The sequence below is a fragment of the Gymnoscopelus microlampas genome (assembly GCF_963454915.1).
Source record: "Gymnoscopelus microlampas genome assembly, chromosome: 9".
NCBI lineage: Eukaryota > Metazoa > Chordata > Actinopteri > Myctophiformes > Myctophidae > Gymnoscopelus > Gymnoscopelus microlampas.
The window spans coordinates 46,483,651-46,496,882 of NC_139946.1; the positions used below are offsets into that span (position 1 = coordinate 46,483,651).

The 13,232-nt window shown below is 41.2% G+C and overlaps 1 protein-coding gene across 1 annotated transcript in view; it reads left to right on the forward strand.

Annotated features, from left to right (window-relative positions):
* Positions 1-3,809: 3,809 nt before the first annotated feature.
* The window catches only part of wwc3 (WWC family member 3), a 108,992-nt gene continuing 99,569 nt past the window's right edge, over positions 3,810-13,232 (forward strand). The window contains exon 1 of the mRNA XM_084067292.1: positions 3,810-3,988. Coding sequence (XP_083923418.1) covers positions 3,843-3,988 — 146 coding nt within the window. The 5' untranslated portion in view covers positions 3,810-3,842. The remainder of the gene's footprint in view (positions 3,989-13,232) is intronic.

Sequence of the window (13,232 nt, forward strand, 5' to 3'; positions counted from 1 at the left end):
CCAAACAACATTTGTCTTATTTTGTTTTATTATTATTGAATCAGTCAAAACATTTAACAGAGTTGATGGGGGTTATGTTCCACCCCCCTTTAATGTGAGAACGGGTGGGCAGATTTTCGTGGGAATGGTCTCTAGTGCTGACCCCACAAGGAGATGATTCACTTTCGGGGGTTGAGAAGGTCAAATGTCAAGGTCACTCACAGTCCAGGACAAGGTCAAAGTAGAGAATGAATGGGTGGATTTTCATGATGCTTGGTTAAGCTTGACCCCCAACATGACTCCATCAATCTGTGTGTCCAAATGGACCTGTAACTCTGAGAGTGTGCAAGTGGAACCATTTGTACACTCTAAGACACTGGCAATGTTATAGGGGTTGGCCAGCCCAGTTCTGATCTATTGATTAATAACAAAATATTTTATTTTATTTTAAATGTTTCTATAATCTAGCCACTTATTGAGTTCTCATTTGTCATTTGCATACAAGTGGCATTACTGTAAATAGGTAGAGTATGAAATGAAGGCCTACAGGTACCAACAAGGTGTTAACCACTCAAACCCCAGCACTCAAAACGCGACGTGTTGCGTCACATTGTGAGCATGTCGATCGCTAATTTCAACGAAAGCTTTACCCACAATAACACAAAACAGAAAATACACTTGTAGCTATAGAGCCCTGAGGGACTCCGGTTACCCATGTGGTGTTTAAGTGGTTAATAAGGTGAGGTCATGGATGGATCTCTCTCTCTCTTTGATCTCTACTCTGGAGCAGGAGTTCAGGAGCATAGTTTTTTTTTTTATTGGCTTAAGTAGGCTACTTTGCAGATGAAGTAACGTTTTTATTCAGTGTTCATATGTTAATGATGTATTTGCACTGTATTAGCCATACTGGTGACAGATTAATAGTGTTTTCGGTTGACAATTTGTTGATCTATGCTCGACTCAGTTCCTTTAATATATAACTCTCTGGTATAAAGTTTTCTCTGACTGGTATCATTTTCCATAGTGTACCAATAAGTTAAAGGGATACTAGGTAACTTCGCAGATCTGTGTTTGTACATACACACTCCCCCCTCCCCCCTACCCTCTCTGACAGGTATCAAAGACGTGATTGCTGTCTTATTTGATGCATTCATTGATTAGAGAGAGCACTAACGAGGTTGACACTTTTCTGGCCCTATCAATCAACTCAATGCACAACCCCTTTGAAGTTCAGAGGGATCAATTATTATTACAAAACACACATTAACCACTTCAGCCCTATATATATTTCGGCCATTTAAAAATAGCAGATCTACAAACATTGTGAGCTTGTAGATCTGCTATTTTCTAAAGCTTTTTATACATTTTGAACTTGTGAAATGGGACATTCTGCACAATGAGTACTTTCTACTTTTGGTACTTTAAAGGTACTGGGTAAGTGATATTATTTGGTTAGAACAAAAAGTATTTTGTTAAAAGGTTAAAGCACTATATTCTGATAGTAGGCTAATCATTGCTATAGAGTGTTTGTTCAGTAACAGGAGTCTCCCCGTCTCTCCAGCTCTTTAATAAACAGAAAATACATTTTCTGGTAGGTGTCAAACTCTCAGCCAATCAGGAGAAAGTACCCATTTTCAAGCTTCATTTTCCAGTTCCAATTTTGCCTGCTCATTTCTTAGTGTCATCACTTCCAATTTCACTTGTTTAATCTATATCCTGATTGAGTTCTCTATCCTCCTGATTGGATACAATTGGAAATGAAACTGAAACGAAAATGCAATTTTTGTTTTATAAAGAGCTGGAGAGACAAGGAGACTCCTTTTACTGAACAAACACTCTATAGCAATGAGTACTATCAGAACATAGAGCTATTTAACACTTATTTTAATTTTAACCAAAGAAAATCACTTACCCTACCTTTAAGTATATTTTGTACAAAACAAAATTGAATTCCGGACTTTTACTTCTAACAGAGTATTTCTTCATTGCATTATTGATACTTTTACTTAAGTATAACATGTGAGTAGTTTTTCCACCATTGAGAACTTAAAGCTGTCCCTCAGATCAGATGCTCTGAGGAACATGTATTATTCCAGACAGCAGATGGCACTGTTGCATCACTGACAACCCCCACTGGCCAATCACAAACGAAGGAGATTGTTTTGATTGATTGATTGATTGATTGATTGAATACTTTATTAACAGTTTGCCAAATAAAGCACAGGAAGTACAGTTCAATACAAGGTCTGCTAAAGGATTAAACCCAAGAAATCACTATGACTTGTTTCCATTAAGGTCCTGTGTAGGCTATTCAATTCATCGAAAGATTTAATGACAAACAACAGTGCAAAATACTCAAAAACATCAAATAAAAGAGTAGTAATCTAAAAGAAAAATATGTACAATAAACAGTTCAGGTGGACAGGGGACGGGGGGGGGACTAGTCTCTACATCAGTTTTCAGGCCAAGGACCCCCTAGCTGAGAGAGAGATGAAGCAGGGACCCCCTCTATATTGTATACAATTCAGATAAACTTTTGCTGCTCTTTTTTCCCTCTACACACCTATAACTGTTTGCCAAAAATAGCCGATCTACAAGCTCACAACGCCTGGCAGCGCAAGGCATTGTGAGCTTGTAGATCGGCTATTTTTGGCAAAAGTTCTCCTCAGAAAAGGGATACTAGGGTTAAGTGCTTAATGTAAAAAAAAAATCATATCACACAAAGATTTGGCGGACCCCCTGTCGTAACTCTGAGGACCCCCTAGGGGTCCCGGGGTCCCTGTTGAAGACCCCTGCTCTACATAATAGAATAGTCTCTACATGATAGAATAAACTTGCTGCCATGAACAGGCTCATACATGCTCAATTTATCATTACCCAAATTAATTAAAGTCCTTGTGTTTTAAACATGAACCCAGATTAACACATTAGTCAGTGTGTAGGCCTATATCTGTTATATTCAATAAAGTTTATTCAATAAACCTACTTCTAATTGTTTTTGTCCTCGAATGAAAGGCTATTTCATTTAAAAAAAAACAATCAACAACATAATGAACACAATAATAAACTAAAGTGAATGAAGAACCGTTCACCCTCATGATAAACTTTTGCATTCATGTGTTTGGAGCGTCAAACCCCATTGGACAGAAAGTTCACTCGAAACCCCATAGATCGGGTGACGGGTTCTCAAAGTGGGGTCCCCAGCTAAATTAGTAAATTAAAATTGAATTAAAAATCAGTTTTAGCCACTACACTATATCGGCTGTTTAAAAAAAACAAAACACATTGGGGTCCTTGACATGAACAAGTTTGAGAATCACCAGGGCGACGCACACAAACCAGCCAATGAAAACAGAGCAAGTCGTGGGCCCGCGTCCCTCCGGGCTATGGGGTCCACCATATGCAAATGACCCATGCCCGAATATGGCCACGGCAGACCAGAGCAGCGGCAGCAGAGTGACGTCACGGTGGAGGAGGAGGAGGAACATGGAGGACCGCGGCTCCGAGGAGAAGAGTTGAGAAAAGAACAACAAACTAAAAACCCGTGGATGTACCTTCTTTATCCGGCGTGTTGGAGTCGCGAAAACCCTGGAGTTTAACCGTATTTATGTGGAAGAACGAGCGTTGAAAGGCCGGGGGGGTCCGCGGGGGGAGTTTAGTTTAGTTTAGTTTGTGATGCAGTGAGCAGGGTGTTTTCGGCTCGAGCTCCAGTAGGGGGGTAGGTCTGGTCTGGTCGGGGGTAGAGACCGGGACGGACCGGGACGGGGACCCGGGGAAGGGAAGCGGGGGACCGGGGAGAGGGGAGAGGGGAGAGACCTGGGGAAGGGGACCAGGACCAGGCGGCGGTGTGTGGCAGCAGCGCTATGCCGTGGAGGAGCAGCGGGAAGCGGCGAGAGAGCAGCGAGCTGCCGCTGCCCGCGGGCTGGGAGGAGGCGAGGGACTACGACGGTAGAGTGTTCTACATAGACCACAACACCCGGCAGACCTCCTGGATAGACCCCCGAGACAGGTCAGTTACCAGATCTATTGACCCTCTGGATAGACCCCCGAGACAGGTCAGTTACTAGAGCTATAGACCCTCTGGATAGACCCCCGAGACAGGTCAGTTACTAGATCTATAGACCCTATAGAGACAGGTCAGTTATTAGATATATAGACCCTATAGAGACAGGTCAGTTATTAGATGGATAGACCCATGCAGAGACAGGTCAGTTATTAGATAGATAGACCCTATAGAGACAGGTCAGTTATTAGATAGATAGACCCTATAGAGACAGGTCAGTTATTAGATATATAGACCCTATAGAGACAGGTCAGTTATTAGATAGATAGACCCTATAGAGACAGGTCAGTTATTAGATAGATAGACCCTATAGAGACAGGTCAGTTATTAGATAGATAGACCCCCAGAGAGAGGTCAGTTATTAGATGGATAGACCCATGCAGAGACAGGTCAGTTATTAGATGGATAGACCCATGCAGAGACAGGTCAGATATTAGATGGTTAGACCCATGCAGAGACAGGTCAGATATTAGATGGATAGACCCATGCAGAGACAGGTCAGATATTAGATGGATAGACCCATGCAGAGACAGGAATTGGAAGACGTTAGAACAGCTTAATGAAACCCCAGTGTGTTTGAATTAAATGAATGCAACAGGTTGCAGGTTCCATCCAACCTCCTGGTAGAACTTCAGTGTGTTGTGTGGGGCTCTCCTTTAGTAGGTTCTCCCTTCTTTCTCCTCTAGTCTCTCCCCTTCTTTCTCTGGAGCAGTGGTTCTCAAACTTTTACATTTCAAGGACTCTGAAGGTTCCATTTGTACACTGTCAGAGTTACAGTACTTGTACGGGTCAATTTAGAAGAACCCTCTAACGGAACCCTGATAGTCAGAACCACTTCTATGGAGGAAGGAAGGGAGGGAGGAATGATGGCAGTTGGTTGCATGCCTTCACCCCCTGTCCCCCGCATCCATACACTGTCTTAGAATCGAACCTATCGATGCTGTGATTGATTTAATGCTGCTGCTGATCAATAATGACTTGATATGGTTGGTAGGAGAGAGGTTTGCAGGCAGGCAACCCACCTCTCTGGACGTATGAGTGTTCCCCCATACACACACACACACACACACACACACACACACACACACACACACACACACACACACACACACACACGCACACGCACACGCACACACACAGGATGTAAACGTCCACTGTGAACAGGCTTTAATTGTGACTTTTATGTGTCATGTTGTCTCTCGTCTGTGTTCAAATGACATTCTCTGCACGGTTAAATCATCAGTGTTAATTACGTTACGTCTGGGAATGCACATTTATTTGCTACACTCCCACAGTTACAAATGGCTAAAATCAACACTGAAGGACTTTGTTGTGTAGATTTGTGGTGACGTTTTAAAGGTGGGTGTCTTTGTGGTAATGTTGTTGTTGACAGGTCATCACTGTAGCTCCAAAAAGTGCTGTTGTCTGTGTGTTGTTATTGTTGTGATGATGATGACTGATGAGACAATACAGTGTTCATTCACACACGTTGAGATCAATCAATAGTGATCCAATCCTACTAATGTCATTGAACAACTCAGATAAGCTTCCTCTTATGTGGTCACTTTACTCTTATTCCATCCCCCCTTATTTGACAGGACGGCAATCATTCTTGACACCTGGAAGGTTTATTATTATTATTATTATTATTATTGTTATTCATAAGGCCAGCAGATTTGCAACATTGTGATGACTTTCCTCGTTGACGGTTTACAGCAACATTGGGGGAACCTTTCTTCGACTTGTCCTATCTCCATTATTTACTCAGCAATCAAGCTGCCAAAAAAAAAAATCAACAATTCCATGTAGGCTAGTGGCTCCGTTAGCCAGCTATCCTGATTGCTTATTGCTTGTTTTCATTCCCAAACAAACACAATTAGTGCCCCACATAACTGCAGTGCTTGTGTTTGTGTTCGACTCATTCTTGTTTTGCATTTGACGGCGTAGCATAGCAGACCAGTCACCATAGCCTGGAACTTAAGCAGTGCAACTTTTAGTGAGCGAGAGAGCCAGAGAGAGAGAGAGAGAGAGAGGGAGGGAGAGGGCAGCGCTGAAAAACTCCAACTCCCAGAAATCTTTGTGAAAGTATGTCAGGAATGCTCGCTGGGCCACTGGGAAAGCTGCAAGGATGTGCTTTTGTGGGAGACTGGGATTTCATCAAGCCAGAAACACGTTCAATCAGGCATTCAAAGGGGAGACCTCTGGAGATTACTGCGTTACAGAAAGTATTTAAACACGGCTCTTATTATTGTGAGGAAACTGCCAACATATCCATCCGCGTTGTAGTAGAAGTAGCAATACCTCAATGTCAGAAATGCTTTGTTACTTTGTTCGTAAAAGGCCTGTGTTCAGCATTTTTGCTTGAGTATATACTGGCCGTGCCAAAGTACAAGTACACAGATTCTTTCAAAATGTGTCAAACCTTTTAAAAAATAGCAGATCTACAAGCCTTTAGAGCAGCTATGTTCAAAGTATACATTTGGGCTTAGGTGGTTAATGTATGTTTTTGTAATAATTTCAAATAATTGCAGTTGAGGAAAAAGTACAATATTTGCCTCTGCGATGTAGTGGAGTAGAAGTATAAAGTATTGGGAAAATGGACATACTCAAGTAAAGTAAAGGTACCTCAAAATTGTACTTTAGTGCAGTACTTGAGTAAACGTACTTACGGTAGTTACTTTCCCCCACTGATATTCAAGAAGGGAGGGAGGGGGAAAATGTGGCCATGTCTCACAAACATGGCACACAAAGTATATATACAGCCCAAAGAGTGGTATTTAATGCATATCGTCTCTGTCAGGTGAAAACCTCATATGTGTTACTTTTCAGGATTCAAATTCAAAAACAGCAAAAGAAACAGATCTACAAGCTCAAAACGTGTCGCTTTGCGCCGCATTTCGAACTTGCAGATCTGTTTCTTTTGATACATTTTGTGTGATGCTGTTGTATGATCAAGTAGGGCATTTATTTACGAAAACCCCCCACAAAAAAGTTTAAATATGGAGATAAGAGGTTTCTGCCTCGACGGCAACAAGATGTTTTGCTGGTGAAATCAAGCAACCTGTATTTTCTCACAACACAACACAATGACCCAGATTCTTTCTTTTTTTTGTAACTGGTTTTAACAGCAGGAATGAAGTAGCTGGCTCTAATCTATGAGATAAGAAAAACCTGATCTGTGTGTGTGTGTGTGTGTGTGTGTGTGTGTGTGTGTGTGTGCCCCCTCCTGTCCCCACACACACACACACACACACACACACACACACACACACACACACACACACACACACACACACACACACACACACACACACACACACACACACACACACAAATGTTGATTAACCATTGTTCTGTGGAGCTGATGGAAGTTTACAAGATCTGATGGTCATCACTGTTTTTTTATCGGGGGGGGGGGGGGGGGGGGGGGGGGGGGGGGGTTAATGTTCACAGAAAATAAATAAAATTTAACACAGAGGATTCTGTGTTTTTGGCTCATAAGCACTATCTCCCCTGCCTCTTGTTCGGTCTTGTCCAGGAGACCCAGGTTCAAATCCTGGATACTGAATATAGGACATATAAGTCACAGAGATTGCACCTTTAAACCACAAATGACTTCAGTGCTGCTCACTAGTTTGGACAGCCACTGTTGACTGCTTGCATCTCTCATTCATATACTATGATGAGTGGACTACATTTCTGTCATTCATATACTATGATGAGTGGACTACATTTCTGTCATTCATATACTATGATGAGTGGACTACATTTCTGTCATTCATATACTATGATTAGTGGACTACATTTCTCTCATTCATATACTATGATGAGTGGACTACATTTCTCTCATTCATATACTATGATGAGTGGACTACATTTCTGTCATTCATATTCTATGATGAGTGGACTACATTTCTCTCATTCATATTCTATGATGAGTGGACTATATTTCTCTCATTCATATTCTATGATGAGTGGACTACATCGGCAGTCTGTTGGCAAAAGTTGGCATTTAGTTCAGCACAAATTGTCGGCCGATGCGTTGTGCTAATGCGTTAGAGCTGGCAGTACTGGCCTGCGAGATCTTGCCAGTGTTGCCAGGTATGCTTATTATAGGCGACTTTGAGCTTGTTTTCCTTTAAGTCGCTTTTAAATATTCATAGTTGCGGGTTGCTTTTGTTTGGGCTTGTTTCTGATGTGTAGTTGCTTATTTGGGCTTGCTTTCAATATTATTTTTGAAAATAGCTGACTTAATATGGCTCAAGTGGTGAAACTGATCGCTTCTTTTGGGCTTGTTTTCATAGACCTCGTCGCTTGTTTCACTCACAGCATCTGGCAACACTCTCAGCTCCGACCAAAACAAACACAGAGCGTTTTTGCGCTATCGTAGCCTACTGCTTTGCTTTGTAGTTGATCGATTGGTGTAGGAATTGAGAGTTGAGATTGAGAATATGGCATCTAGTTCAAATGTGTGACAGGGCAAATGTCTCTGGCTTATTTAGGCTTGCTTCTGCACCAGTAGTAGCAGACGAGAGGTCTTCTCTACGGAGCCTGTCTGACCAAACAAGCTAAACAGCCAATCAGGGTGCCCTGCAGAGCCTTCACCCCCCTCTCTCCCCCCTTTTCACTACCCCACGGCTATCGACGGCTGTGCCGGTTGGTCCAAAGACCGAACCTGCTCGGTTTGTCATCGACGGCAATCTTCGAGGAGTCCCGACCCGACGACACAGCGCTATCAACGACAGGTTGTCGGCAAGAGACACTTTCTAACTAGGGCTGTCAGAAAAAAACGATTAGAATACGAATCGCGATTCTACTGTTGGACGATTCAGAATCGATTCTCATTTTCAAAAAATGTTTTTTCAAAAAAATAAAAATAATAATCCCGACATTTTTTTTGGGGGGGGTCTTGGATTTACCTTTGTGTGTTTACATTATTATCAGTTGATAAAACCTTTACAATTATAAAAGCTACATAAATGTACTCTGCTCTCATGCCAGCAGACTGGAGTAGATCCTGAAATCCTATGTTTTGAAGAAAAAAAACGTTTTTGAATCTGTTTTTTTTTTTTTTTTAATCGACAATCTTTTGTTTTGAAAAAACAGCCGTATTTCTAACGCTTTCCAACGCCGTGTCGGTCCAAAATCGGTGCGGTGGCGAGCAGCCTTATGATGAGTGAGACTACAAGCTGATTTTCCCCTGAAACGTGCCTGTCAGTCAGTCAGTCAGTCAGTCAGTCAGTCAGTCAGTCAGTCAGTCAGTCAGTCAGTCAGTCAGTCAGTCAGGAGTGTTCTCCGTACAAACCCAGTGCATTTCCTACAACATACAGTATTATGTACAAGGGGGTTTAGGTACTGTATGTTCTTCTGGCACTGTCTCCAGCACTGTCATGGGCTGTGGGGGGCTGTGTGTTCAGGAACAAGACCATCTGAACGCATCCCAGCATCTCTCAAGGACAGCCTGTCTCGATGTCCACTTAGAGTCAGACCATGTTGCTTATTTGTAAAGTGTGAGTGTCTGCTATGGACCAGCTGTGGTACAGACTACAGACAGGCACACAACTTGTAGGCAAGTGGTGTAAAGTAACTAAGTGCATTTACTCAAGTACTGTACTTAATTACGCTTTTGAGGAGTTTTTACTTTACTGGAGTATTTCCCATTGTCAATACTTTTACTTCTAATCCACTACATTGACAGCTTTAGTTACTAGTTACTTTGCAGATTTAGATTTTTTATCACAAAACATACATTAACCACTTCAGCCCTATATATATTTCGGCCATTTGAAAATGGCCGATCTACAAGCTCACGATGCGTCGCGATGCGACACATTGTGAGCTTGTAGATCTGCTATTTTCAAAAGATTTTAATATTTATATTAAAATATTATATTTTGAACTTGTGAAATGGGACATTCTGCATTATGAGTACTTTCTACTTTTGGTACTTCAAGTACATTTTGATGCCAATAGTTTTGTACTTTAAGTAAATTTTGATTACCAGACTTTTACTTGTAACAGAGTATCACTGCAGTATTGATACTTTTACTTAAGTGAAAACATGTTGTACTTTTTCCACCACTGTTAAATCTGACAGATTGTAACACAGGACACTGGAACAGCATACAGATTGCAGGATGAACTTGTCATGTAGTACAAGACTAGTACAAGAATCCTCAAAGATAGCAAGATTTGTTAAAACATGTTTTTTCCAAATCTTCTGGAAAAGGTGTTATTTATGTGTTTATTCTCTCTGTATATGACAGTGTATCAGAGTCAGCTGGCACAAAGCATCTATAACAGGCCAACAGGGCTCCCATGCTGTGGTACAGTGACTGGTTCTGCTATTCAAAAATAGCAAATCTACAAGCTCGTAGATCTGCTATTTATTTATTTTTAATCGTGATTTATTTTTTCGATCAAGTCAAATAGTGTTTATTAATGTTCACAGAAAATAAATAAAATTTAACACAGAGGATTCTGTGTTTTTGGCTCATAAGCACTATCTCCCCTGCCTCTTGTTCGGTCTTGTCCAGGAGACCCAGGTTCAAATCCTGGATACTGAATATAGGACATATAAGTCACAGAGATTGCACCTTTAAACCACAAATGACTTCAGTGCTGCTCACTAGTTTGGACAGCCACTGTTGACTGCTTGCATCTCTCATTCATATACTATGATGAGTGGACTACATTTCTGTCATTCATATACTATGATGAGTGGACTACATTTCTGTCATTCATATACTATGATGAGTGGACTACATTTCTGTCATTCATATACTATGATTAGTGGACTACATTTCTCTCATTCATATACTATGATGAGTGGACTACATTTCTCTCATTCATATACTATGATGAGTGGACTACATTTCTGTCATTCATATACTATGATGAGTGGACTACATTTCTGTCATTCATATACTATGATTAGTGGACTACATTTCTCTCATTCATATACTATGATGAGTGGACTACATTTCTCTCATTCATATACTATGATGAGTGGACTACATTTCTGTCATTCATATTCTATGATGAGTGGACTACATTTCTCTCATTCATATTCTATGATGAGTGGACTATATTTCTCTCATTCATATTCTATGATGAGTGGACTACATCGGCAGTCTGTTGGCAAAAGTTGGCATTTAGTTCAGCACAAATTGTCGGCCGATGCGTTGTGCTAATGCGTTAGAGCTGGCAGTACTGGCCTGCGAGATCTTGCCAGTGTTGCCAGGTATGCTTATTATAGGCGACTTTGAGCTTGTTTTCCTTTAAGTCGCTTTTAAATATTCATAGTTGCGGGTTGCTTTTGTTTGGGCTTGTTTCTGATGTGTAGTTGCTTATTTGGGCTTGCTTTCAATATTATTTTTGAAAATAGCTGACTTAATATGGCTCAAGTGGTGAAACTGATCGCTTCTTTTGGGCTTGTTTTCATAGACCTCGTCGCTTGTTTCACTCACAGCATCTGGCAACACTCTCAGCTCCGACCAAAACAAACACAGAGCGTTTTTGCGCTATCGTAGCCTACTGCTTTGCTTTGTAGTTGATCGATTGGTGTAGGAATTGAGAGTTGAGATTGAGAATATGGCATCTAGTTCAAATGTGTGACAGGGCAAATGTCTCTGGCTTATTTAGGCTTGCTTCTGCACCAGTAGTAGCAGACTAGAGGTCTTCTCTACGGAGCCTGTCTGACCAAACAAGCTAAACAGCCAATCAGGGTGCCCTGCAGAGCCTTCACCCCCCTCTCTCCCCCCTTTTCACTACCCCACGGCTATCGACGGCTGTGCCGGTTGGTCCAAAGACCGAACCTGCTCGGTTTGTCATCGACGGCAATCTTCGAGGAGTCCCGACCCGACGACACAGCGCTATCAACGACAGGTTGTCGGCAAGAGACACTTTCTAACTAGGGCTGTCAGAAAAAAACGATTAGAATACGAATCGCGATTCTACTGTTGGACGATTCAGAATCGATTCTCATTTTCAAAAAATGTTTTTTCAAAAAAATAAAAATAATAATCCCGACATTTTTTTTGGGGGGGGTCTTGGATTTACCTTTGTGTGTTTACATTATTATCAGTTGATAAAACCTTTACAATTATAAAAGCTACATAAATGTACTCTGCTCTCATGCCAGCAGACTGGAGTAGATCCTGAAATCCTATGTTTTGAAGAAAAAAAACGTTTTTGAATCTGTTTTTTTTTTTTTTTTAATCGACAATCTTTTGTTTTGAAAAAACAGCCGTATTTCTAACGCTTTCCAACGCCGTGTCGGTCCAAAATCGGTGCGGTGGCGAGCAGCCTTATGATGAGTGAGACTACAAGCTGATTTTCCCCTGAAACGTGCCTGTCAGTCAGTCAGTCAGTCAGTCAGTCAGTCAGTCAGTCAGGAGTGTTCTCCGTACAAACCCAGTGCATTTCCTACAACATACAGTATTATGTACAAGGGGGTTTAGGTACTGTATGTTCTTCTGGCACTGTCTCCAGCACTGTCATGGGCTGTGGGGGGCTGTGTGTTCAGGAACAAGACCATCTGAACGCATCCCAGCATCTCTCAAGGACAGCCTGTCTCGATGTCCACTTAGAGTCAGACCATGTTGCTTATTTGTAAAGAAAGTGTGAGTGTCTGCTATGGACCAGCTGTGGTACAGACTACAGACAGGCACACAACGTGTAGGCAAGTGGTGTAAAGTAACTAAGTGCATTTACCCAAGTACTGTACTTAATTACGCTTTTGAGGAGTTTTTACTTTAATGGAGTATTTCCCCTTTTCAATACTTTTACTTCTACTCCACTACATTGACAGCTTTAGTTACTAGTTACTTTGCAGATTTAGATTTTTTATCACAAAACATACATTAACCACTTCAGCCCTATATACATTTCGGCCATTTGAAAATGGCCGATCTACAAGCTCACAATGCGTCGCGATGCAACACATTGTGAGCTTGTAGATCTGCTATTTTCAAAATTATTTAAATTCAAATTTATATTAAAATATATTATATTTTGAACTTGTGAAATGGGACATTCTGCATAATGAGTACATTCCACTTTTGGTACTTCAAGTACATTTTGATGCCAATACTTTTGTACTTTAACTCAAGTACATTTTGATTACCAGACCTTTACTTGTAACAGAGTATCTCTACACTGCAGTATTGATACTTTTACTTAAGTGAAA